General features: G+C 46.3%; 2 protein-coding genes and 1 pseudogene across 2 annotated transcripts in view; 1 reads left to right on the top strand and 2 right to left on the bottom strand.

Moving 5' to 3' along the window:
* The window catches only part of Frem2 (Fras1 related extracellular matrix protein 2), a 144,656-nt gene extending 135,134 nt beyond the window's left edge, over positions 1–9,522 (top strand). Inside the window, exons 19-24 of the mRNA NM_172862.3 lie at positions 1,081–1,208; positions 1,292–1,426; positions 2,327–2,453; positions 3,369–3,556; positions 3,761–3,907; positions 6,419–9,522. Of these exons, the coding sequence (NP_766450.2) occupies positions 1,081–1,208; positions 1,292–1,426; positions 2,327–2,453; positions 3,369–3,556; positions 3,761–3,907; positions 6,419–6,928 (1,235 nt within the window). The 3' untranslated portion in view covers positions 6,929–9,522. The remainder of the gene's footprint in view (positions 1–1,080; positions 1,209–1,291; positions 1,427–2,326; positions 2,454–3,368; positions 3,557–3,760; positions 3,908–6,418) is intronic.
* Positions 9,523–11,333: 1,811 nt separating this feature from the next.
* Positions 11,334–11,458, bottom strand: Gm23675 (annotated as a pseudogene).
* Positions 11,459–14,596: 3,138 nt separating this feature from the next.
* The window catches only part of Stoml3 (stomatin (Epb7.2)-like 3), a 20,157-nt gene continuing 7,519 nt past the window's right edge, over positions 14,597–27,234 (bottom strand). Inside the window, exons 2-7 of the mRNA NM_153156.2 lie at positions 25,417–25,520; positions 25,264–25,336; positions 22,626–22,708; positions 20,090–20,293; positions 17,895–18,029; positions 14,597–16,032 (exon numbers count right to left, since the gene is read on the bottom strand). Coding sequence (NP_694796.1) covers positions 15,808–16,032; positions 17,895–18,029; positions 20,090–20,293; positions 22,626–22,708; positions 25,264–25,336; positions 25,417–25,520 — 824 coding nt within the window. The 3' untranslated portion in view covers positions 14,597–15,807. The remainder of the gene's footprint in view (positions 16,033–17,894; positions 18,030–20,089; positions 20,294–22,625; positions 22,709–25,263; positions 25,337–25,416; positions 25,521–27,234) is intronic.

The raw sequence follows: 27,234 nt of genomic DNA, 5'->3' as shown, positions 1-27,234 counted from the left end.
GATAGCTCCCCTGAATACATGGACAAGAGAACTGGACTGGGGATATTTTAATAAGAGCTTTCCTTCCTAAAAGGCACGGAATAACAGTCTTTTTCCGTGCTCCGGGTCAGTGACACAGAAACCTCCTTTCAGTGGATCCATTTGCCAGCGATTTTCTGCTCAGTTTTTTTCTAGGTCTGTGAGAAACTTTAATGGAGACAGAGAGGCAGTTGGCTTTCCTATTCAAGTTTCAGCCTTGGTAACTGCAATTGGTAGAGACTGGATAGGCAGAAGAAACTGGCTGTGCTTTGAATATTAAATAAGACATCTGTCAATAAACTGGTATTTGTTTGTGTTACAAAGGCTATTTCATTAGAAGTAGTTCATTTTTTCCTTTGACTTTCCACGTTGCCCGGTTGGTTTCCCGGCTCTCTGCTGCGGCCCTTGTCGGGCAGCAAGGGGAAGAGTTCGCTATCCTCACCGCCGTCCTTTTCTGGGCACCAGCTCTCAGAAAGGAGAAGTGAGAGCTGAATGTTCAAGAAGAAAAGAAGGCTTGTTGTAATTTTTTAAAGCAGATTAAGCTGTCCGAAACACAGAACCTAAAGGGATCCCATGACTGCATTAAGATGATGAATTCTGCGGAGTGGGGATTTCCTGGTCTTTGGAGTCACTTCTAAGTGCCCATGTCTCTAATGAACTGGATCTGTGACTAGCCCAGTTGTAGGCTCTCTAATTAGATGAGTTCGTTCCTAAAATGGCTTTGCTCCTGGAATATTTTAAGTTCAGCCCAAATGGCTTTGATGTGCTAGTCCAGCCTTCACTCTACCCTGGTTGCCCTGCAACTGACTCCCTGGGTGGAGCCCTGAGCACGTACCTTTTGGCTAAATTACAGAGATCAGAAAAGATAGTGAATTAAGAATCCAAAGTCATGCAGCCAATGTGGGTGATCTTGAGAAAGTCCCGTAGTGACTATCTGCCCAGGGGATAAATGCACCACCGTTGAAGACTTGTAAGAAAGAGCTAACTACTAGGTGATCTGGTACTTTGAAAACTACGCTGTTGTAACCTGTAGATCATTGTGCCTCTTGGTGTTTCTTCCAGCTTCCTTTACCAGCTCACTGATCGTGTCAGCTGACCATCCGGGCCTCACATTTTCCCTCCGCCTTATACGGAGTGAACCAACCTACAATCAGCCAGTCCAGCAGTGGAGTTTCGTGTCAGACTTTGCGGTAAGTGCAACCAAAGACTTTCTCTGCTGCCATAAGATGATGCTGAACATTTCAGAATGAAAATGCCTTCTCTCTCCTCAAAGGTCCGTGACTACTCGGGCACCTACACAGTAAAGTTGGTACCCTGCACCACTCCATCCAACCAGGAGTACCGTCTGCCAGTCACCTGCAACCCCAGAGAGCCTGTCACCTTTGACCTTGACATTCGATTCCAACAGGTACATCTCACAAAACAGTCAGGATAGAATCCATTTTGTTCAAAGTCGTGATTCTCTTTAATCGATACATGCATCCTGGGGGCTGGAGAGATGGTTAGGAGCACTGGCTGCTCTTCCAGAGGTCCTGAACTCAACTCCTAGCAACTACTTGATAGCTGAAAGCCATCTGTAATGGGATCTGATTCCCTCTTCTGCTATGCATGAAAACAGAGTAATCCTATACATTAAAATAAAAAAAAATTTTTTTTAAAATGCATGCATCTTCACAAATGGGTGTCCTTTAATTCTCAAATATTGAGAGAAAAGGAAGTTATACAGGAAGGAACCAAGGGAGAGCAGAGGGGAGAGGGTCCCTCTCTTCTCTGTTGTTAGTTTCCAGTCTAAGAACCATAGTCTCAGTTCCTGTGAGAACTATTTCTCTTGCTTTCTCTCATGCTGGCTTGGAGATGTGATGATCTTCTGTAGAAGTCTATACTGCCTCTTGCTCTTAGTCTTCAAGGAATATGAGAATTCACCTCTTAATACATTACTGACCTAATTTGTATTTGTAAAAGTAGAATGCCAGCCTTAGTCCAATAACTTATACTGTTAGCCTCATGCTGACCATAATACTTATCAACACTTTTCCTGTGAGCCACAATCAACCTTAGGGATGAGTAGAAGTGACACTCATTACTCCCACTCAAACAGAAAAGTGATTTAATGGCACCTGTCTTGTTTCTCAAAAGCATGGTCGGAGCGGCAGCTCCAGAAGTTACTTTGGGTGGACAGTGAAAACTGAAGAAGGCAGGGTTCTAGATGGCCGTGTGAGGTGACGGTGTGCCTGTGAGCAGTGTGTGCGCGCTTGTATACATCACACCCACAGATACAAAAACTGAAAATGTTTCTCCTTTGGTTTAGGTCAGCGATCCCGTGGCGACTGAGTTCAGCCTGAACACCCACATGTATCTGCTGTCTAAGAAGAATCTCTGGTTGTCTGATGGGTCCATGGGATTTGGGCAGGAAAGCGACGTGGCTTTTGCAGAAGGTAACACTCATTAGGTGAAAGAGTGGTTCTGTGGTCTGTGTGTCTGGGATGTCCTGTGGTCCTGTGTGTCTGGGATGTCCTGTGGTCCTGTGTGTCTGGGATGTTCTGTGGTCCTGTGTGTCTGGGATGTCCTGTGGTCCTGTGTGTCTGGGATGTTCTGTGGTCCTGTGTGTCTGGGATGTCCTGTGGTCCTGTGTGTCTGGGATGTCCTGTGGTCCTGTGGGTCTGGGATGTTCTGTGGTCCTGTGTGTCTGGGATGTCCTGTGGTCCTGTGTGTCTGGGATGTCCTGTGGTCCTGCGGGTCTGAGATGTTCTGTGGTCCTGTGTGTCTGGGATGTCTTATTGTCTTGTGTGTCTAATTCCTGTTGTCCTTTGTATGTGTGATGTTCTATTGTCCCTGTGTCTGTGATGTTCTTCACCTCATAGGAGGGAAATGTGCCTCATTGATAGGTGCTGTATGCTCAGCTCCTAGCAAAATATATAGTGTACCTAAGGGCTGCAGCCATAGCTGTGCAGATATAAGGTGCAATGCCAGGGGCTAAGTTGAACCCACCTTCAAAAGAAAATGAACTCAATTGGGCATATTACTGATAATTTCTTCTTTAGCGTTGGTTTGTATTAGTCAACATCTCACCAACTAAGCAAATCATGTAAACTGGAAAGGGATGCTATAAAACCAAATTATAAGTCAGACCTTGAAATTCCTGTGGCTCCATAGTGCTTTGGTTCTCTGTGCTCAGTCAATGGGGTGCCCTTGTCTGAGTCCCTGAGAGTAGTCCATATCCTGAGACAAACACAGAGCACGTCAGTGTTCAGTGACGGGTTATGACGCAAAGGAAACAATCAGAGTTGCTGTCGTGAATGGTTCATGGTGTCATCACATATAACAGAATTACATTCCCGCCTCTGTTTTAGGGGATGTGATTTATGGCCGTGTCATGGTCGATCCTGTCCAGAACCTCGGTGACTCCTTTTACTGCAGCATTGAGAAGGTGTTCTTATGCACGGGGGATGACGGCTACGTGCCCAAGTACAGCCCAGCGAATGCGGAATATGGCTGCCTGGCTGATTCTCCTTCACTCTTACATAGATTCAAAATCGTGGTAAGTGTTTTGACCCAACGAACTGTCTCAAGTGTCAAGGATAAGCCTTCTTGTCTTATTTTTTAAAACACTATCATTATTTTACTTAAATTACATAGTGACATTTTATGATGATTCGTACTTGCCTAAAGTTACAGGAGAGCTTTCTGTCCTTGCAAACTTGGCACTGTCTACAGACATAATTATCTTCCTTCTTGCTTCAAGGATAAGGCTCAGCCAGAGACACAAGCCACCAGCTTTGGAGATGTCCTGTTTAACGCCAAACTGGCAGTGGATGACCCTGAAGCTGTTCTCTTAGTGAATCAGCCTGGATCCGATGGTTTTAAAGTAGACTCAACACCACTCTTTCAGGTAGGTCTAGACATACAGGAGCTATGTAACTATAGGTAAGTGCTTAACACTTCTGTCTCAGGCACATCACAGAAAAACATGAAAATAAGGCAGGCATGCATATAGTAAATGGGAAAGAAGAGACTGTTTGATGCAGTACAAATTCTACTTATCTTATTAATGGGTTAGTTGAAGCCTGTTTAATGGTGGCTGGAGAGTGGCCCAGTGGGTAGGAGCACTGACTGGTCTTGCAAAAGACCTAGATTCAATTCCTACCATGGCTCAGAACCATCTCTAACTCCAGCTCCAGATGACCCAATTCCCTCTTCGGTCCTCCTCGTGCCTGTGCCACAAAAACATACATGCAGTCAAAATATATCCATACATAGAAAATAAACATTTAAAAAAAATCATGGTTTGCCCAGCACTTGGGAGGCAGAGGCAGGTGGATTTCTGAGTTCGAGGCCAGCCTGGTCTACAGAGTGAGTTCCAGGACAGCCAGGGCTATACAGAGAAACCCTGTCTCAAAAAACAAAAAACAAAAAATTCATGTTTTGTGTTGTTTTGTTTTTTTGAGGCGGGGTTTCTCTGTGTAGCCCTGGCTGGCCTTGAACTCAGAGATCTGCCTGCCTCTGCCTCTCAAGTGCTGGGATTAAAGGTGTGTGCCACCACTGCTTGGCAATTGTTTTTTTGTTTGTTTTTATTTTTTTAAGAGTGTGTAATAAAGATTCTCATTCAGCTTACAACAGATGTCTGACAGGTGGGCAGCTGACTTTTCTTGTTCGACACTCCCTTCCTGTGTTTTTATGGCACATCTTTTTGGAGTAAAGTCTTATATGAATTGATAGACTCAGAAAAGCAGTCTTGAACAGGAAATAAATCTCCACTCTTGAAGATTCCATAGACCAAGACCAAAAATCCTGTCCCAGAAACAGAAGGTATAGAGACACGCAGGTAGTTATAGCCATGCTTGATGGACAGGCTGCACAGTCGAGAAACGTGCTTATGTCGTGATACATTGGTGCTCAAGTGTATTATTCTTTAGGGTCCTTTTTTTTTTTTTTTTTTTTTTTTTTTTTGGTTTTTTGAGAAAGGGTTTCTCTGTATAGCCCTGGCTGTCCTGGAACTCACTTTGTAGACCAGGCTGGCCTCGAACTCAGAAATCCGCCTGCCTCTGCCTCCCGAGTGCTGGGATTAAAGGCGTGCGCCACCACGCCCAGCTTCTTTAGGGTGCTTACCAAGAATTACCCAAACAGGATTTTATATCTGCAGGGGGAATGTGTTATCTTTAACTCAACTTCAAGAAAGAATGAGCATGGAGGGTATGGGGGGGAGGGGAAGAGAAAGAGATAAGTGCACATGAAAGTGGAGATCAGAGACACTTTGGGTTCTAGTCTCAGGAACTGTCCACCTTTTATTTGAGCCAAACCTTTCACTGCCCTGGACTCATGGAAAGGCCTGGTTATCTAGGGAGGAAACCCCAAGGGTCCAATAACGTCCATATTCCTAGTCCTGGGACTACAAATGAGGGCCGTCATGCCCAACTTTTTCACTTAGGTTCTGGGGCTCAAACTCAGGCCCTCATGCTTGCAAGATAAGCACTTTACCAACTGAGTCATCGCCAACGAGGGGCCAGAAGGAAGCCTGCTTCTTCCTCTGAATCCTTTTAAACATGTGTTTTATCATGTTTATTCTTAACTCTCAGAACTCCTCACTTCACCAAATCTTGAATACCGACCACCCTCACCCCCACTCCAAATTATAAGAAAAACAATCCTTTTCCAGGCTCTGGAAAAGCTTACAAACTGATTTGCCAGTGTGTGTGTGTGTGTGTGTGTGTGTGTGTGTGTGTTGGCATGTACCAACCCCCACCCCCCCCACACACACCCCCAGGCACTCAGAAGGAAGAGGCTAACAGATCTTGGTCAACCAGGTCTACACAATGAACACTCACAGATCCCCTCAAGGCTATATGTGAGACTCTGTCCCACAAAAGAAACAAACAAAAACCTGACTTCCCATTCCCTGTGGGTTTTCATGCAATTAAGTTTGACGCAGATGGGCTAAGGCTCAGAAGGTTTGAGCTCTGGTTCTGCTTTTAGCACTAACCAGGTAAAAGAGACGGAGCAAAACATCAAACTGTGTGGTCCCATCAACTTACTTTTTCAATTAGTTAGATAGACTGGGAGAGAAAAAGGACTATAGTGTTCACTGTGACTGCAAATACAGTACCTGGTCACCTAAGAGTGATACAGGATGCTCTGAGGGCATATGCCACACAGCACATGCCTAGCATATATAAGAGCCTGAGATTGAGCCCCCAAACCAAAAAATAAAATGGAGTGTGGGGGGCTACACCAAGTGTATTATGGAGTTGGCTTTATACAGACCTGTCATAAGAGTGTGATGTAGATTAATTCACAGAAAAAATGGTCGTTTATCATGACCTCTGTCACAGATTTCTTCTGCAGATAATCTTGAGTTGGGTGCACACTGAATTTAACTTCCTAAACCTGGGGTTCTGTTTCCTAGGTTGCCTTGGGCCGAGAGTGGTACATACACACAATCTATACGGTAAAGTCTAAGGACAACACCCATCGAGGCATTGGCAAGAGGAGCCTGGAGTACCAGTATCACTCAGTGGTGCATCCCGGACCACCGCAGGCAACCACCAAGAGCTGGAAGAAGAGAGCAGTCAGGAGCACGCCCTCCCTCGCAGGGGAGATCGGTGCTGAGAACAACCGGGGAACAAACATCCAACATATCTCCCTGAACCGCCGTGGCAAGAGGCAGGTCCCCCACGGAAGAATTCCTCCTGACGGCATCCTGCCCTGGGAGCTCAATAGTCCCAGCTCTGAAGTGAGCCTTGTCACTGTCCTGGGAGGCCTCACGGTGGGCTTGCTCACAGTCTGCCTGGCTGTGGCTGCGGCCGTCATGTGCAGGAACAGGAGCACTAAGGGCAAGGATACTCCAAAGGGCTCTGGAAGCACTGAGCCCATGATGTCCCCGCAGAGCCACTACAACGACAGCTCGGAGGTGTGATGGCCTTCTCTTCCGTGTGCCTCAGAAGATGGGGCAGGACCCCCGACTGCTTGGGAGCAGCAGCAGAGAACTGAGAGCTTTCCGTGACAAAGGTGCTAAGAGCCCCTGACTGTATTAAAAGATTTTGATTTGATTTGAACTCTATTGCGCCATGCATGCATCAAAGGACAAATTCAGGCCACATCTTTCCTGCTGCCCAGAAGGCATCCAGGATGCTTAGAGCCTTGGTGGGCGGGCAGGGGAGGTGCTTCTTGTATTAGGCAGCGGGTAAGATGAACCAGCTCCGAGGTGCTCAAAGGTGCTCAAGGACTCTCTGGGAAGTCTGAGAGGAGATAGCTATCACTCTGTTTTGTTAGTGTGAAATTTGAAGGTGCTGTTATCATTTGTTTATTCTTTGTATAACTGAACTGTTTGAATTGGTAGGCCCGAAGCGTGACAAACACACGGAAATGACAAGTTGTCTAATCCGTGAAGACAACATGAAGTCATGACCAGGGCTAGTTCAACCCACGAATCACCTCTTACTGATGGGAAAACATAGAAGGAATGACTAGAAAAAAAGGAAAATTTGTTTGGATCTGAATTGCTTCTCATTCCCCTCAGACCTCCTTTGTCTCACTTGCTTATTTAACATTCACTTAAACCAAAGAATATATTAATTCTGGAAACGGATTTTTAAGAGACTAACGTCTTCGGGATATATTTGCAGCCAGGCTCTCGTTAATCGGCCTCACTGATAACCCAGCCTTGGTGTGAAGCAAGAGAGTTGTAGACGTGCCGGCAAAGAGACACCATAGAGTTAGATTCGCCACACGACAAGGTTCTCAAGAACTGAGCCTAGATGTTTACAGTATTGAACCCGTGCATAGTGAGAAACAGCTTTACCAATGGTGAAGGGTGAGAGTGATATTTATTAACATGCTTTGGACCACCAGAATGCCTCTTGGGCGCGTTTTCTAGAACAGTGATGGCAAATGAGATTAGTCTTAGAGGAACAGCCGCACGACACCATCCGGAGCTTATATCAGCCACAGGAAATTGTATTAGGCTAAAATCTGCTCTAAATAATGGGAATCTCTCTAGACATGTCACTCCAGAAATTGACTTGGAGGTGGCCATGGCTGTCAATCATTCTCTTCAGTGATCCAGGAAGAGAACATCTCTGTCTGGCCTCCCCCAGTTCAGCGAGCCGGTGCTATGAGGTTGCCCTCTGGGACCTTATCTGTGTTCTGTCACTTTGATCGTTCACTGTGTAAAAACCTCTTCAGAAGAGTATGTTAGAAATTCTGTTTAGAACAGGAACACTTCAGCAGAGTAATGGCCATTTCCTAAAACCCAGTGAATACATTTATACCAAAATGAATGCCTTCACATAGCCCTCAAAGGCTGCATGAAGCCCCTCACGCTTCAGCCACACCCTGGCCAAGCTGAACCATCCTGGTAGAATGGAGATACTCGGAAGCAAACTTCATCTCAGGTCATTCCTGTATGTCAGTGGGTATCAACCTGTGAGTGCCAGCCTGTCTATCAGTGGGTGCCTGTGAGTGCCAGCCTGTCTATCAGTGGGGAGTGGGTGCCTGTGAGTGCCAGCCTGTCTATCAGTGGGTAGTGGGTGCCTATGAGTGCCAGCCTGTCTATCAGTGGGTAGTGGATGCCTGTGAGTGCCAGCCTGTCTATCAGTGGGTAGTGGGTGCCTGTGAGTGCCAGCCTGTCTATCAGTGAGTAGTGGGTGCCTGTGAGTGCCAGCCTGTCTATCAGTGGGTGCCTGTGAGTGCCAGCCTGTCTATCAGTAGGTGCCTGTGAATACCAACCATATCTTGACTGAGAAAGGGAAGCTGCACTGGTCCTGAAGGAGAAATGCCTGTTGCCTGCTTCCCTCTCCATCCAGTGTCTTTCAAGAGATGAGACACACTGTAGCACCCTTCTGTTGGGGAGCTTAGCGAGTCCTATCTATAGCACAAGTGTCCCCCAGGGGACTGACTCACAGGGGCAGAAAGCGTTGTCAGCCCAGGGGTCCACTTATCAGATGGAGTGGTTCATTATCATCCTTTCTTTGTTTTACCTCCAGCAGACCCTTAGCTCCATGTTTGGCTACCTCAGAATTTGGGAATGACCATGTTGCCAACAGTATAGGAACTTCCACTGCTTAGCTTTCAGTTCATCTTCTGAAGATAGTCAGAGCAATTGTTCTCAACTGGCTTGCTGTTTCTAGTGGTTGAGCACTTCCAAGCCTGACTGCCCTGTGGCCTTCAGCTCAGGAAGTGAATATAGCAACGAATGGCACATTATCATATATTGTGACCAGGATGCGTCTATGCCAAATCTCACTCGGCTGTGCATTGTTCTATTGAAGCTATTGTCTATAAGTTAGATGTTATATTAAGTACAAGATAAGCCTAGCCTCCTGCAATAGGAAATGTCAGTATTCTTTCTCTCTCTCCCATCTCTTCTTCCTCCTCTTACTGGTATTTTTTTTTCATAATTTTAAAAGTATCTATTTACTAAATATGTGGCTTAAAATACAGTAATCGTTTTAAAAATCTTTTCAATAAGAAAAAAAAATGTTTTTTAAATAAAGTAAGTCTTTGTTTTCAGTATTTTGTTTTTTTAATATTATGATATTTTGAGAACAAATACTCGAAGTAATTTCCCATAGAGAATAGGCAGTCAACTCTAGTTCTTGACTTCCTCCAAACCTCCTGATAAAGACCAACATTTGGTTGGTATTAAAAGCAAAGATAAATGTTAGCATCAGTGGCCCTCCTAAGCATACAAGCAACAAAACATTAAAACCCATGAATAACAGGACTGGAGCAATGGCTTCACAGGAAAATATACACAATACAGTGTTCAGTACTGGGGATGGTACCTACGACTCACACATACACGGTGGGTGGCACTACCTCTGATCTACAGTACAACCCTTTCTTAAGGTTTTGGCTTGATACTGTTTAGCCCAGACTAGCTGTGAACTTGCTCTTTCGCTCTGGCTGGCCTTGAACTTTCAGTCTTCCTGCCTCAGTCTCCCACATAGGGAGAGTCACAGCCCCCACCAGCACTGTCCTCTTGATCATCCATTCTGACTAACGGCTAGAAACCAGGCCACTCACCCTGCCCTCAGGCAACTGGTAATCAAGTAAGGCTCTGTCTTTGGAGGGAGGTGAACAGAGCTTCTTCTAGACAAGCAAACAGGGCCATGTGTGTATCTATCTGTGTCCCACAATGAAACTTCTTAGAACATTATCATTAGATTCCACTCTTTCTTTTTTAACCTCAAAGCAAGCCTAGTATGACGTCTGCTGCCCTCCCCCCTCCCTGCCCCCACAGCCTGTCATTTGTAAGGACTCTGTGTATGCTCAGAATCAAGGAAGCGCCTGTGCGAAGCAAAAAGTTCTATCCAGCCACCTTACTATAAACTCTTTCCCAGCACAGCCGTTTCAAAGTTAACATTTAAACCCATGTAAAGCCAGGCATGGCGACTCACACCTTCAATCTCAGCACTCAGGAGGCAGCAGCAGCAAAGGGATCTTTATGAGTTTAAGGCCAGCCAGGTCTCCATTGTGAGTTCCAGGATAGCCAGGCTGTGTGGACAGCTACTGTCTCAAAAATAACATTAAAATAAAATTTAATAGGAATATGGCTGGCTGTGATGGTGCATGCCCTTAACCTTAATGCCAGGACTGGGGAAGCAGAGGCAGGTGGGTCTGCATAGTGGGTTTCAGGTCAGCCAGAGCAATAGAGAGACTGTCTCAAGACCAAATCAAACAGCGAGCATTTTCTCACACTTGGGTGCTGGGAGTCCAACTGTTTCTGGGAGGAGGATTATGAAAGTGACAATCTGGGAATTAAATGCAGAATCATAGTTTGCATTTTTAAAAAAAGAACCTTTATTTGTTCTTCATGAACAGCATATTCCCCAGTCTCCCCCTCCTCTCGTACCCATCCTCCATCCTTGCAACCTCCAACAGAGAAAAAGAAAAAATCTCCTCGTGGAAGCTGTAGTATGTGAGTGTGTCTCATGGTATACCCTTTTGTTTACATTTCCTTGCTTGCAAATGGTCATTGCAAGGAGTCCTTTCACTGGTACAAGGCTTCCGGCTTCTGCTACACTATCAGTATTGGAACCTCACTGGGACTCCTCTTGGATATCTTGATGTTGCTCTGTATCATGGAGATCCTGTAGGTTTGGATCTGTAGGACCAGCCCCATTCATGCACTCATGGATGGGGTAGATGTTGGGAACGGCCAATTCATTCATAGATCTGGACCTGAGAGGTATTTAAGCTGATCAGCCCTCCAGCTCTCACGTTCTCCTGACTCAGGACCAGCTCACCTACAGCGCCTACATTTAGGGCCAGCTCTACTGTGCTGGCCAGAAGAGGTGCAGAGCCTGCTCTCTATAACAAGTGAGTGGCAGGGCCAGCTCTCCTGCTACCGTGGTCCCAGAACCAACTCTCCCACCCTCCTCTCTGCTTCCTACTGACATACATGTGGCACAGAAGCCACATCTGCAGTGTCCCTAGGGACAACCATAGTTTGACTTTAAAGAGTTTGAAAGTTTATTTTGAGAATATGTACTTAATGTTGGTATGGAAACCAATTCAGCCATTTGATAGGGAAAAGAGAGAGAATGTTTGTCGCTTTACAGATGGGAAATCCTTCGAACTGTGTGACCTTGAAAGAGACCACAGGAGCATCTTTTTCACATCCCTTCCTCTTTCTAATCCTGACAGCATCCAGGAGGTCACAGGAGCATCTTTTTCACATCCCTTCCTCTTTCTAATCCTGACAGCATCCAGGAGGTCACAGGAGCATCTTTTTCACATCCCTTCCTCTTTCTAATCCTGACAGCATCCAGGAGGTAAAGAACACAAGAGTTCTCACCAGGTTACTACTAACGAATGGGGCACGATACCTTACCAGCACTCATCTATGTGTAATTTGGAAGAAAACTGTGACTACCGCTATTACAATACTCACAAATGCTTGCACACATATTAAAAAAAAATCTTGACTCTGGATAGAGAATGTGCTACATGCATAGTTCACGTGGAAATAACGCGGGTGATTTTCAAGATTAACACAAAGGTCATTTGTGAAAACCCATTGTGGGTATTTGTTTAAAGGTTAATTTATTTCCTTGAGTCGTTTTCCTAGAAGTGATCCTAATACTGCACAGTAATGGCAAACATTTCAAGACAGGGGTATCAGTTCACAGCCAACCTGGTGTTGAGTGGCTACTTCCACTTTGGTAAGACATTTAAAGTAGGAAATGTTTTCCTCCCTTTACCACCAAAAGACCATAAAGGAGTCAGAGAGCAAAGGAATTGATCCCCTAACAAGAGTTGGTGAAATGGATGGGTTGTAGCTGAAACCCATGGTTACTGGCCTCGCTACCTGTCCTAATGTTCTAGGTTCCTGAATGGAAGACATACATGTACAGCCTTTATCTTTTAATATACCTTAAATAGCTCAGTGGCTGGGCCACTTCCTAACATCCATGTGGGTGATGTACCTTCCTCCAATATCCCCGAGTTATTACTTACTAAAATCTATATTCCGTCTTTGCTACCCTGGACCCAGACCTGCAGACCCTTCGGTTGCATTCCCAGGCGCCTACATGATGGTTCTCTCTCTGTGTTCTGCACCTCTCAGGCCTGGTGTCTCTCTTCCCTCCCTGGCATGGCAGCTACCTCTCTTCCTGCTTCTTCCGTGGTCCCTGGCCTAAAGTCCCACCTCTGTCTCCCTGCCCAGCCATTGGCTGCTGGCAACTTTACCTACCAATTAGAACCCACTGGGGGCAACGCCACCTTACCTGTGGATGTTTGGGTTCTCATGCAATTTGGAGAACCAAATGAACATAATACAAACAGCATTAGACCAAATCCACTACAATGGGCGATCTTCACCATCGGCTTAACTGGACTTAAAAACACCTAGGGCACAAGCCACAGTTCTGAATATGTCAGTGGGGCTTTTTCCAGACAACAGGTATTTTTCTGAGAACAGCAGAGCCACCCCAATAGTGGGCAGCATACCCCATGACCTAAGAGCCCGGGCATTCATCCCTGTGTGCTTCCCATTGCCTGCCTTTAAGTAGCCCAATCTAAAGCCCTTTTTTCATCCTTATGAGCTGCCGGTGAGGTGTTTGGAAATAGCGGTGAGAAATGTAACAACTACAAGGTGGAAACTGTTGCACAATTTGTCTGACAACTGTTTTTTCTGGCCCCTGCAGACACAGGCTGTGCCCACCCATGGGCCCCTTTCACACTGTGAGCACCAGGTGGACCACTGGCTTTGGGACTGTGCTGGGCAGCAAGGGTTCTGCCTAGGGGCTGTCATCAGTCAGCAGGGAACTCTGGGGGGGGGGGGGGGAGGGCGGTGGGGGGGGGGGGAAGGGGTGACGGGAGGGATGCAAGCCAAAATCACAGAAGTTGAGTTCACATTTAATCACATAGGGCTTTCTTGTATGAGCGTCCAGCTTGCTACAGAAAGTCAGAAAAACTCAGCTTTCACACATTGGCTTTTTGTGAATCTTGTGTACTTCTTCATTTCTTACCTTGTAACCCTACCTGGGGTGGCTCTTGGCCATTCCCCTAGAATGAGAAATGCATATCCACTCTTTCATTTTACTTTTGGTTTGTTTGTGTCCCCCCACCCCCCACCCCCACCCCGAACTCCCATACTGGCGACTAAATTCCCATACTAGGGCCACACACGAGCTAGGTAAGTGCTCTAGGGCCAAGATTATTTTCTCAATAATTCAGGCCCACTTCTAATGCATCTGTGTGCCTCTGCTCAATTCTGTGGGGACCTGGAACCCAGATCCCTGTGGGTGTGTGAGAACCTCAATATCAGATGGTAGTTGGTAAGATAATTGAATCACGTGACATGGGTTCTTTGTCCCTCTTGAATAGTGATGTATTGACTGTATGCAAAGAAGTCCTGCCTCACAGCTAAGAGAGATTATTTACAGTTTCCCTTCCTCTCTCCTGAGAAAGAACCTTGGCCCAGTCTCTGTGGATGGAGGTGGGGGATGTGTTTTGAACATCACCCTTGGCAGTCTACATTCCAAGATTTTCCTTCAGCCTCTTTATAGTCAAGTGCGCTTATTTATCTTCAGGGGGTCTTTGTTTAGTCAGCCTTTAGTAAAAGCAAAAGTTATAAAATGTACTAAAGAAATAATCACCATTAATGCTAGGAGACAGAGTCATTTGAAGCTGCAGGAAGTTGTCTTGTCTTGTTTTAAAACAGGATCGCACTATGTAGCTCTGGCTGTCCCGGAACTTTTTATATGGACCAGGCTGGCCTCCAAGTCACAGAGATCCTCCTGACTCTGCCTCTAGAGTGCTGGGATTAAAGACCTAGTCTATGTAGCCAGCTCCAAGCCAGCCAGCACAACATATTGAGCACCAAAAAATAAATACATGGAAAAGTAAAATAAAATAAAATAAAATAAAATAAAATAGATCTAATTTCTCAAAACTAATCCCAAAAGAAAACCATGCCTTGGCAATAAAATAAACTCTATAAATGTTGTGTTTTATAAAAAGATAAGGAGAGAAGGAATGTGTTTGGTGGAGGTATAGTCAGGTGTGGGGAAAGGGCTGCCTCTGAGGGCCCATGCTGAGTCATCCCTTCCCCCTGAGGGACCAGCCACACATGGTATAATATAGGATAGAGTTTATTCAGGGCATGGAGTTGAGAGAGCAGTAGAGACAGAGAAAGGGAGAGAGAGGGAGAGAGAGAGAGAGAGAGAGAGAGAGAGAGAGAGGGAGGGAGAGGGAGAGGGAGAGGGAGAGGGAGAGGGAGAGAGAGAGAGAGAGAGAGAGAGAGAGAGAGAGAGAGAGAGAGAAGAGGAGTAGAGAGGCTGGCCAGAGCGGGAGCAAGAAGGCAAGAGGGGGCAAGCAGCAAGCAGCAAGCAGCCCCTTTTATAGTGAGTCAGGCACACCTGGCTCTTGCCAGGTAACTCTGGGGCGGAGCCTAGACAAAATGCTAACACTATTAAAGCAATTTTAAAAATCATGTTCACTTTCTATGACTTCCTTTTTTTTTTTATTTGCAACAAGTTGTTTGAGCTGGGGAAAGATTACAAACAGCCCTTAATCACTATGGCTCTTGGGACTTACAGAGTGAAAACATGCAATTCACAGACCTACCTCCCCAGTGGCTCTGAAGGTCTTACTAGTAAGCAAATTACCCTGTGCTAGGCTGCCTTGCTGTGCCTCTGGCCCTGACAAAGGTGTGAGGGTGCTGAGAACGCCAGCACTTTAACAGGACATCCAGGGTGTCAAGAGAGCTGGGCCTGACCTGGTACCTTTGCCCCGTGTTGCTGCTATGCTGCAGCGGTTTTTTATTTTCTACATCCAAATCCGTCCTAAGTTTCAGCCTTGAGTCGTTTTCTTACTTGAACTAAAGCAAGTCGTTTTATTGGAACAGTGGATCAAATGCATATCATAAATGTGGGATCTGCTTTTTCTTTACAAATGACCTAGGGTCCTTCTCCAACACAGCTTAAATTCTAAAGTTCTTATCAGTCACCTAGAGTCTCCGCCCACCCTGAGAGATTCTCTGTTGATAGTCAGGGACAACCACTAACTAATTATATATGAATATTGAATATTGGTTATGCCTTTAAAATCAAAGCAGTGCATGGCTCTCGATTTTGTTTTTGTTTGTGTAGCTTCTATGTCTCTCTGGGAATTCTGCTAGCTGTGGAGTTACCGTATTTTATTCATGGTGCATGAGTGTGTGTGTGTGTGTGTGTGTGTGTGTGTGTGTGTGTGTGTGTGTGTGTGCGCGTGCATTGGTCTCTACTGGCTGACTTCTCCATGGTACAGAAAGGCCTTTCTAAGTAGCAGGCTGTTACGTGGAAGACCTCAGGCTTTAGCAGTGACCTTCTTATTGTTGCCATAGCTGATGCCACCAATGCCCTCAAGTATGTTCATCGGCAAGGGAAACACAATGGTGGAATTTTTCTCCGTGGCCACTGTGGTCAAGGTCTGCAGGTACCGAAGTTGGAGGGCGACGGGGGACTCTGCCAGCACCATGGAAGCTGACTTCAGAGACTTTGAAGCATTCATTTCTCCCTCTGCTGCAAGGACCTAGAGTGAGAGAAGCAAGAGTTGACAAGTGCACGGTATCTGCAGCCTCCTTTTTCTGGGCTTGTGTCCCCACTTTGTCACCTGGGTTTGTCCCTGCTCACGTTCTTGGCAAAGACACGATTTTCACATCCTAGAGGATTTGAGAAAATTCAAAACGTTTCCCAAAGCCAGTGACTATGCTGGTTAGCTGTGCTGATTGTTTCGTTTGGTTTGGTTTTGTTGTCTCCTTGAGGGATCGCCTCCATTAAATTAGCCATGGGCAAATCTGTGAGGCATTTTTTTAGATTAATGTTGACATGGGAGGGCCCAGCTCCCAGCCCTCTGTCACCAGTGCTATTACTGGGCGGATGGTCCTGAGCTGTATAAGAAAGGAACCTGAGCAAGCCATGAGGAACGAGCCAGTAAGCAGTACACCTCCATGGTCTCAGGTTGGTTCTAATTGTGGTCTTTATCACGCCCACAGAGAAGTAGACCAGGACACTTAGGGATGAATATTTTGCAAATTATTAGTCACAGAATTTGATTTTCAAACAGATAATTGTGGTGTCATTTGAGCAAATGAAGACATACATGACCATCTAACCTGGGAATGTACTTGAGGCCCTTTGGGGTTTCACTATCTGTTTTTATTCATTTTGGGAGGAATCCAAATTTCAAAGTCTCCTTGAACTGGCTTTTTTGTTGTTGGTGGAGGTTTTTGTTTTGTTTGTTTTGTTTTTTGTTTTGGGTTTGGGTTTTTTTGTTGTTGTTTTTGCAAGATTACATGTTCTTATTTAATTAAACATTGCTGTTGTTGGTGGTGGTGGTGGTGGTTGTTGGTGGTGGTGGTGGTGGTTGTTGTTGTTGTTGGTGGTGGTGGTGGTGTGTGTGTGTGTGTGTGTGTGTGTGTATGTGTGTGTATGTGTGTGTGTGTGTGTGTGTGTAGTCTGCACACACCATAGCATGTGTGTGGAGGTCTGAGAGGAATGTTCAGGAGTCAGCTGTCCCATACTGTGGAATACAGGGCTCTATCCCAGCTGGTCAGGTTTGTATGGCAAGTGTTTTTCTCTGCTGAGCCATCTTTCGGACTCTCCTTCCATCCTGTTGCTGAGTTAGTCTCATTCTAACAATGACATAATTGTTTCTATTCTCTCAGACTTTGATCATAGCAGTAATGAGCCCCAGCCCAGTAACTCTTCCTTGAGACTGTCTCTATTGACTGTTCTTCTAAATCCTGAGATAACCTAAGAGGAACTCCTGACAGGGTTCAACTGACCCATATGTGGGAGCTTGTTTGCCATGGGCCACAGGAGTCCCCCTCAGCTGCTGCTGGTACTCAGTAGACAAAGAAGATAGGACTAAGGAACAGGCAGAGAGCAAGCTCCCTCAGTCCCACGTGGGTTTCCTATGAGTAATACCTCGAGATTTCCAGTCTCTCCCACTTCAGTCAATCTACACAGAAGCTAAGGTGACAGCAGATTCTAGAACATTCAGGGACAAGTTGAGTTTCACACATTCGAATCCCAATCCGCCTTGTATTTAGTCATTCTTTTAAATTCAGTAACAGTTATCATTCTCAAATAACAATGCCTAAGACATTGACAGCAGGTTGGCCATTTCTGAAATGTCAGTTGTAATAATGATGGTGGTTCCCAAATGGCTCTGGGATCTGCCTCACAGGATCTACAATGCTTTCTCCAGAACAACAGTGGCCACAGTTCATCCCCAAGTTGCTCATGGCTCCACATGCAGCCAACAGAGTCTTAACCTACTACCAAGCTTCCTCAGGATTGTGGACGGAATCTCTTTAAGAACAGTGATTGGTATTCTACTCTTCCTTCGGTTCCATTCTTGCTCGCCTCCACGCCAACATCCTTCCTTACCTTGGCTCTGGCTTCCCGGGTAGCCTCAGCCTCAGCCGCCATGGACCTCTGCAGCTGCACAGGAATCCGGACATCTTTGATTTCCACCCGGGCCACTCGGATTCCCCAGAGCTCGGTGGCATCATCAAGCAAGGTCTGTTTCCAGAAGAAAACACGGCGATCAGAAGACGGGTGACTTGACCCGAGTGTCTGGTACGTTTGGGGAGGCTGTCTTTTCTGAACTCATTGATCATACTGGGAATCAAAGGGAATCTCCTGGGGGTTTCATGTACAAATCTAGAGCTGAGGGCATAGCTCTGTTGGTAGAGAACTTGCACTGCAAACAGAAAGCCCTGGGTTTGATTCCCAGAACGACATAAACTGGGCATAGTGGCGCGTGCCTGCAGTCTTAGCACTCAGGAGGCAGAGGCAGGATAATCAATCGCAAGTTCAAGGTCATTCTCAATTATATGGGGAATTCAAGGCCCACCTGGGATACATGAGACTGGGTCTAGAGAGAAAGCTCTCACACACAAGATCTTCATATAACACTTATTGGTCAACTGAAAGAGTTCACCCTATCACCTCCCTAAGAAATTAAATGGCACCCTTGCAGACTTCAGCAAGTGTTCCAGATGTCAGTGCACAGGCTTCTCTCGCAGACAGACCTGGATTTGTCTTGGCCCTACAGTTAGCAGCCATGAATCTCTGAATCGGCACGATAACCGGAGTCTCTGGTTTTCTCACATAGGCTTCCTGTCAGCTTTGTCACATGGGTTGGAGGTGACATGCACATTACTGACTTTTTTTTTTCCCAAAATGCTTGTCTTGCTTTCTTAAGCCTCTGCCTTGGAGCAGGAAGATACTGACGTTTTAAAGCAAGAGATGTTTTAGAACATATTTTTAGTACATTTTAAAAGTCTGTTCTTTATGCAGACTTTAAATGGTGGAAGACATGTTGCAGGTCACCCCAGAGACAAACAAGAATGGCAAAGTCTAAGGAGAACCCAGGGCAGAGAACTTGGCCACAAGTCAACCAGTGATCTCACTTCCGCTGACCATGACTTTGTGGGACCCCAGGAGTTGGTAAGACTACCTAAGATGCTAGAGATCCGCCTTTGGAGTGTTATCAGATTTTTAGAGTTCTCACTGATGTCCTTGGGCAGAGCTGATGGGTACTTGTCCATCCTACCTTTCAGATTGTACAGAATCCATGAAGGATTCAGGTTGAATTTCCTTGTAAATTACAGAGAGGAGTCTCAGAATCACACAAAGTCATGGACATAAGAAAATACAGAAATAGCCGGGCGTGGTGGCGCACACCTTTAATCCCAGCACTCGGGAGGCAGAGGCAGGTGGATTTCTGAGTTCGAGGCCAGCCTACAAAGTGAGTTCCAGGACAGCCAGGGCTATACAGAGAAACCCTATCTCGAAAAACCAAAAAAGAAAAAAAAAAAGAAAGAAAGAAGAGAAAAGAAAATACAAAAATGCTATAAAATGCTATTTATAAACTAGAACATGGCATCGGCAACGTTCAGAGTTGTTACACGTTTGATGGTTATTATTATGGGTGATTGCTGATACTGGCTATAGTGTGAGTTTAAATTGTCCACATATCTTCCAGTTTTGCTGCCTCAAATGAACCTTCTTGTTTTACTCCACTGAAATATAGGGGTCTGGGAACTGCCTGATAATGGTTGTACTTCTTTAATGGTAGTTTAAACTGAAAATAAATATGGCTTTGTAACCTCTTTTTAAAAAAGTTAAGTGTGCAGTGTTTGTTTAGACTTTCTAACTTAAAGACACAAGACAAGAGAAACAATTCTCAAAGCTTCTTTCTCCCAGGCAAACATTTAATGTTTTGCCTACATGTGTATCTATGTACCACATGTGTGCCTGGTACCTAAGGAGACCAAAAAAAGGCATCAGGTCCTCTGGAACTGGAGTTACATATGGTTATCAACCACCACGTGGGTGCTGGGAGTCAAACCCAGGTATTCTGCAAGAGCACTCTTAATGGCTGAACTATCTCTCTAGCCCCATGCAAATCTTTAAATCTATACTTTATGATGGCAGACAAATGGTGTTACGAGAGCATCTTGAGAGTACAGCTATCCCTGGGCTGGGGAGTCTTGGCTCTGAAGTATAGATAGTGGTAGTCACTGACCTGGGGTGAGGGAATTCAAGACATGGGCTCTTAGTAGTGAGGTCTTTACCTGGATGCTATGTGCGATCTCTTCTCGCCCAGACAAGATCTGGGACAAGGTCTGTGTCCCTAAGACATTTCTCAGAGTGGTCTGAGCCAGCAGGAACGTGGCCTGGTGAACATCGTTCACATTGGCCACGGCTGAGACGGCGCTGTAGATTCTGTAATAGACGACTCCATCCACTTGGGTGGTCACAGAGTCTCTCGTGAGGATCTGCAGAGCACAGACATGGTGGAACGTTGGCGTATTACTATGCAAGGCAAAGAGGCAGGCAACCCCAGAGTCTTCCCTCACAGAAGGACATTGTTAGTGGCAACTCAGGCTAGCAGTTGCCAAGCATGTCCCATCTTCAAAATAATAACCTCCCACAGCTAAGGGTTGCACAGACTTGGTTCCTACCTATCCCTGTAGCTTCAGCTCGGAGCAATGGTTCTCAACCTCCCTAATTCTGTGACCCTTTAATATAGCTCCTCATGTTTTGGTGACCCGCAATCATAAAACTGTCTCATTGCTATTTCATATCTGTAATTTTGCTACTGTTATGGATCACAATGTAAATATCGGATATGAAGGATATCTGCTCTATGACCTCTGGAGGTCGCCACCCACAGGTTGATAACCATTTGACTCGGGGAATTCTTACATCCCACAGGCATAAAGTCCTACTGTCTTCTCCTTCCAAACAGAAATAGAATTTGTATCCTGTTGTCTACTTGGTATGCAGTTCTCATTAAAAGAAGAAGCAATGCTTCTTAGCAAACATAGAGGGCACCAGAGACCATGTTCTAGTCTCAAGCAAAGCAAATTCTTTCACTTTACAGAGGTTCTGCATCAGGCATTCTGAACCATGTGCCTGTGCGCCTGTGGTCTGTGCCTGTGCGTGTGCCTGTGCCTGTGCCTGTGCCTGTGCGTGTGCCTGTGCCTGTGCCTGTGCACCTGTGCCTGTGCCTGTGCCTGTGCACCTGTGCCTGTGCCTGTGCCTGTGCCTGTGTCTGTGCCTGTGCACCTGTGCCTGTGCCTGTGCCTGTGCCTGTGCCTGTGCCTGTGCCTGTGCACCTGTGCCTGTGCCTGTGTCTGTGCCTGTGTCTGTGCCTGTGCCTGTGCCTGTGCCTGTGCCTGTGTCTGTGCCTGTGCCTGTGCACCTGTGCCTGTGCCTGTGCCTGTGCCTGTGCCTGTGCCTGTGCCTGTGCACCTGTGCCTGTGCCTGTGCCTGTGCCTGTGCCTGTGTCTGTGCCTGTGCACCTGTGCCTGTGCCTGTGCCTGTGTCTGTCTGTGTCTGTCTGTGTGTGTCTGTGTCTGTCTGTATCTGTGTCTGTGCCTGTGTCTGTGCCTGTGCCTGTCTGTGCTTGTGCCTGTGCCTGTGCCTGTGCCTGTGCCTGTGCCTGTGCCTGTGTCTGTCTGTGCCTGTGCACCTGTGCACCTGTGCCTGTGCCTGTGCCTGTGCCTGTCTGTGTCTGTGCCTGTGTCTGTCTGTGTCTGTCTGTGTGTGTCTGTGTCTGTGTCTGTCTGTATCTGTGTCTGTGCCTGTGCCTGTGTCTGTGCCTGTGCCTGTCTGTGCTTGTGCCTGTGCCTGTGCCTGTGCCTGTGCCTGTGCCTGTGCCTGTGCCTGTGCCTGTCTGTGCCTGTGCCTGTGCCTGTGCCTGTGCCTGTGCCTGTCTGTGCCTGTGCCTGTGCCTGTGCCTGTGCCTGTGCCTGTGCCTGTGCCTGTGCCTGTGCCTGTGCCTGTCTGTGCCTGTGCCTGTGCCTGTGCCTGTGCCTGTGCCTGTGCCTGTGCCTGTGCCTGTGCCTGTGCCTGTGCCTGTGCCTGTGTTGCGTCTGTAGACCCACAAAAGCTTTTTGAAGCTTCCCAGTGTCTGTGATGGGATAGCTCACATTGGAAGCTGGTCCCCATGCCTCCTGATAGCCCAAAGTGATTAGAAGGTACCTGGACCTTGACTGGTTTCCTGACTGCTTATCGCTTTGGCCATCCCCAGTCTTCCATCTTCCTGCATTTTCTTTCCTTTCTAGATGCCTTTGGTTATAATAGCAGCATGCTAGTCAATACCGCTTCCTCTTCCCTAGCACTCAGTTACTGGTTTGGGTCATGATTCACACTATTTCAAGAATTATTTGAAGTTCAAATTCAGGTGGGTCCTGTGTAGCCTTTGTACTGCCCAGACACCCAGTCTGTTCCAACACACAGAGACAGCAAATATGAACAGCAGAAGTAAAGATAAGTCAAACAGCTATTTCTAAAGGTCCCTCTGAGAAGGCTGTGGAGAGCGCAGCCTAACCAGCCCCTGGCCTCCAGCAGGTTCCACTCAGCTTCCCTGCCTTAACCCTCCTGTCTCTATCCAGCTTCCCCACCAGTCAGTGCTCAGCCTCTCAGCCCTTCCCTTCCAATTCATTCTCCTTTGGCAAAACAGAGGCATCTGAAGCAATTCACAGGCCCTGGGGTTGGGCTGGGAATTAAGTCATCCTTTCCCTGGTAGGTTAAAATGATGCTCCGTGTCAGAGTGAACCTGTGTACCGTTTTATTTAGAGTAGCCCTTGTTTCTTTCCATACCTCTTGTGGAGGAATGTTACAAGTAACCGTTCGAAGATCTACTTTGACAAACACGTCAATGCAAGGCAGGACCAGGATCAAACCTTTAAAAGAATAAAATGGATTTGAAATTCGACCTATTCAAATGAATGGCAAGGACAGTCTTTCAGATATGCTGCGCATCTCTTTGTAATGCTGTCTGCGTTTCTCAGATCTTCAGTGTGAACACATCAACCTTGGTGAAGGTGACTTATTCTGATCAGTCAATAATTAAAGCAAACTAACTACTTAGGAATTAAAGCCTTTGGTAAAGCACTGAGGTCCCTGACATACATGTTTTAATTTTTTTTTTTTTAATTCTCAGGTAATCTATTTCGACTTAAACACTTATTTTGAGGTGAATTTAAAGGGGGTACTTAGGAAATTGGTTTTCTAATGATAAAGAGTCAAGTTTGGCTTTGACTAAAAGCTACCAGCAACTGTCTCCACACCATGAACAATGCTGAAGGACTACTACATTAAAGTCCTCCATCCAGGCTCAGGTACTCAGGAAGGAGTCTGAGGTAGGAGAGTACACGTTCATATCCTGCCTGGATTACATAGCGAATCCAAAGACAGCTTGGACAATTTAAGAGTTTTCTCAAAAATTTAAGAAAAAAAATTTTTTTATGCTTGAGGTAGCTCAGCAGTAGAGCACCGGGCACTCAGCTAGCACGGTCTTCCAGGGGCAAGCACGGTCTTCCAGGGGCTAGCACAGTCTTCCTGGGGCTAGCACAGTCTTCCAGGGGCTAGCACAGTCTTCCTGGGGCTAGCACGGTCTTCCAGGGGCTAGCACAGTCTTCCAGGGGCTAGCACGGTCTTCCAGGGGCTAGCACGGTCTTCCAGGGGCTAGCACGGTCTTCCAGGGGCTAGCACGGTCTTCCAGGGGCTAGCACAGTCTTCCAGGGCTCAGATTCCCTGCAAACAGCACACCTCAGAACTGAGAACAATCGTGTCTCCCGAGCTGTGTTCAAGTGCGATGGTGTTGCTTCTGATTCCAAGCAGTAAGCGCAGGGTTTAGAGGATGTCAGGGTAGAGCAATGTAAGAAATCCCATCTGAAGCCGGGCGTGGTGGCGCACGCCTTTAATCCTAGCATTCGGGAGGCAGAGGCAGGCGGATTTCTGAGTTTGAGGCCAGCCTGGTCTACAAAGTGAGTTCCAGGACAGCCAGGGCTACACAGAGAAACCCTGTCTCGGAAACAAACAAACAAAAACCATCTGAGCATACTAGAGGTCTCCAGCTCTACCCCACAGATTTGTGTTCTTTCTAAGGATCACAGCCAAAAGGCACATCAGCAAGGTAAGGATACAGAGCCGTTACCATCAATCAGGAAATCTTTGTTTGTTCGCTTGCTTGTTTCAGAGCTGAGGACCGCACCCAGGGCCTTGTACTTGCTAGGCAAGCGCTCTACCACTGAGCTAAATCCCCAACTCCAGAAAATCTTTGTTATTGTATTTGTTTTCAAGGCAGAAATCAGCTTTTAGTCTGTGTGAGGAGCCAGCAGGAGGGACTGAGAATGCCGGGTTTGGTTGTTAATTCATAGCATTTCAAGCTTTGGTTTGTTCTCCGAAGCTTCCTGAGTCCTCTAGTAAGAATCCCCATCCTAAGCCCCTCACCTCCCCCCGCCCCTGTGTGTGTGTCTCTGTGTGTGTGTGTGTGTCTGTGTGTGTGCGTGTGTGTCTGTGTGTGTGTGTCTGTCTGTGTGTGTGTGTCTCTGTGTCTCTGTGTATGTGTGTGTGTGTGTGTGTCTCTGTGTGTGTGTGTGTGTCTGTGTGTGTGTGTCTGTGTGTGTGCGTGTGTGTCTGTGTGTGTGTGTGTCTGTGTGTGTGTGTGTCTCTGTGTATGTGTGTGTGTGTGTGTGTGTGTGTCTGTGTGTGTGTCTGTGTGTGTGTCTGTGTGTGTGTCTGTGTGTGTGTGTGTGATGGTTAACCCCAGGTTCTTGAGAACTACCTTGAGTTCCATGTCAGCCAACCCCAACGCCATGCCTAGGACCCTGCCCGGCATCCATGAGTGCTGGATATGGCTGCTTTTCTCATGAACACTTTTATGACTAGAGGATAATTTGCTATCTGCAGAAGTGCTAGCAATTTGGCTTGTTTCCCTCTGGCCCTCGTGACGTTCTGAGGCAACCCATTAGCCCCAGGGACATGCGTGACGGGGGTTTGTTATCCTGGGACTCAGCAGAGAAATCTTTTGGGAGAATTCATTTAAGAGGGACACATTCTCTTCTGGAGCTCTCCAAGTGGTAGCTACTCTGCCTCTGTCCTGCTCCAGTTTTATTTTTAACTTGTAATCTTGGGTCCTAGTTTAATGGTTCACAGAGGCTATTGACTCTCATCTTTGTTCCCTGGACCTGACTCATCAGATCCCTGGGAATAAATGACATCTAGTCAATGTGTTCCATTTATTAGAGTACTTGGGGGTGTGAGTTATAAAGCAGGTTCATATTTCAGAATGCTCAAACTCGTGGTCTCTCCCACTCACATGCTGTCCGGAGCAACAACTGTCCGCTGCCTAAAACATAAGGTCTCCTACTTTCTAGATTTTTTTCTTGGACCCTCATTAGATGCCCCTGGTGGTGGTAATGGTAGCAACAGATGCCCACAGCCTCTGCCATACCTGGTCCCTTGGCTTTATCAGCTTGGATGCGTCCCAGTCTGAAGACAACAGCGCGCTCATACTCCTTAATGATCTGAGAGAATAAGGGAGAACCTTTAATCTTAGTATCTGCCAGTTTACAGGAAGATACCCACTTGTTTCCGGGGGCATTACCTTCAAGCACATCCATACTGAGATTGGGAAGGTAACGAGCATCAGCAGGAAGGAAAGGAAAAACAGGATCCAGCCGCACACACCAAGCCGGCTTTTGTTGGTGCCTGGGAAGTGAGAGAGAAGCGAGCCTGTAATCTAAGTGATTCTCAGCAAAGCTCTCAGGCAGCATCGATGAGGATCCAAGCCCTGCAGGAATCCATCCGCACCATAAGTCTAATTGTACACAGATGTGGAGCACCCTGCCCCCACTTCCATGTAAACACCACATATGCGGGATGGTTTGTGGTAGTTCTTAGAAATTAAGTCAGTCTGCTCTTCCCAATCAGCCACTCAGCAGTCAACAGCGATAACTTATGACCAACCATGGTGTATCATTATCCAGACATGAAAAGATGTCTTGGAACATGAGCAGGAACCACTCATATCAGACCCATCGGGTTCTTAGGGCTCTTGATTCTCCAGATGAAGTTCAAAACAAGCCCTGAGATAGGTCAGGAGGTACTGTCATCCCTAGAGGGGAGGGCGGTGTGCATGTGGGAGAACATCTTAGAACCCTTGGGTGTGAGTTTCTATGCAAAGTCTCTCAAGTGCTGACTCCAGAGCTTTGCACAGACAATCCCAAAAGAGGCTCTCTAAGTCTCTTTTCTCAGTCAGTAAGATGCAGGGAGAAGTTACTTACCTGGGAAGATCCAATGAAGACTAAATGATGCTAGCCCAGGCATTAATATGCATGTGTCTGTGTCTGTGTGTGTGCTTGTGTATGTGTGTGTCTGTATCTGTGTGTGTCTGTCTGTATGTCTGTGTATCTATATGTGTGTGTGCATTTGTGTGTGCATATTTGTCTGGTATGTATCTCTGTATGTATATATGATTATATGGATGTATGTGCATATGTATATGTGTATGTATATCTGTATGTATGTGTGCATTTGTATCTCTGCGTGTGTGTGTGTGTGTGTGTGTAAGTGTGCATGTATATGTGTCTGTGTCTGTATATCTGTGCATCTGTATGTGTGTGTATGTTTGCAACTGTCTCTCTGTCTTTTTTTTTTTTTTTTTTTTTTTTTTTTGGTCTTTCTATATAGTCCTGGCTGACCTGGAACTCACTTTGTAGACCAGGCTGGCCTCTAACTCAGAAATCCACCTGCCTCTGTCTCCCAAGTGTTGGGATTAAAGGCGTGTGCCAGCACACCAACCTCTCTGTCTCTTTGTGTGTATGTGTGTGTTTGTATCTCTGTCTCTCTCTGTGTGTCTCTGTCTCTCTCTCTGTACATGTGATGTGTCTGTGTATGTATATCTATGTATATGTATGTGTTTGCAACTGTCTCTGTCTCTTTGTGTGTGTTTGTATCTCTGTCTCTCTGTGTGTGTCTGTCTGTCTGTCTCTGTCTCTCTCGGTCTCTGTCTCTCTGTGTGTGTGTGTATATATACCCTATTTCCACTTTACAAATGGACAGAAAATCAAGGGATTGTCAAATTGCTTTGTAACAGAGGAAACTGATTCCAAGTCTGACCTCAACCACTGAACGCCTTGTAGCTTCAGTCCTGTCAGTCGTAATGTTTTGTTCATAAAATGCACATATCTGGCCAACCTTTTCACATTAGAATTCTTTATGGTCATCATCATTTTGTTGTCTCCTTTGCAGTCCTCCTCTGTCTAGTCCCTTTTCCTTGGCTGCTACCTCCAGTTTCATCCCCAAATCTCTTCTGATGGGGTCACATCTTCCCCTTGAACCTTAGAACTAGTTGTATTTGGTAGATACCACCACCCTGGTAACCCCAGCTGTCCTGCTGTGCATGTTAGAGACTCAGGTCATC

Source organism: Mus musculus, chromosome 3, assembly GCF_000001635.26.
Source record: "Mus musculus strain C57BL/6J chromosome 3, GRCm38.p6 C57BL/6J".
Classification (NCBI taxonomy): domain Eukaryota; kingdom Metazoa; phylum Chordata; class Mammalia; order Rodentia; family Muridae; genus Mus; species Mus musculus.
Note: the sequence above shows the minus strand (reverse complement) of the source record. Positions and strands in the feature narration are given on the sequence as shown.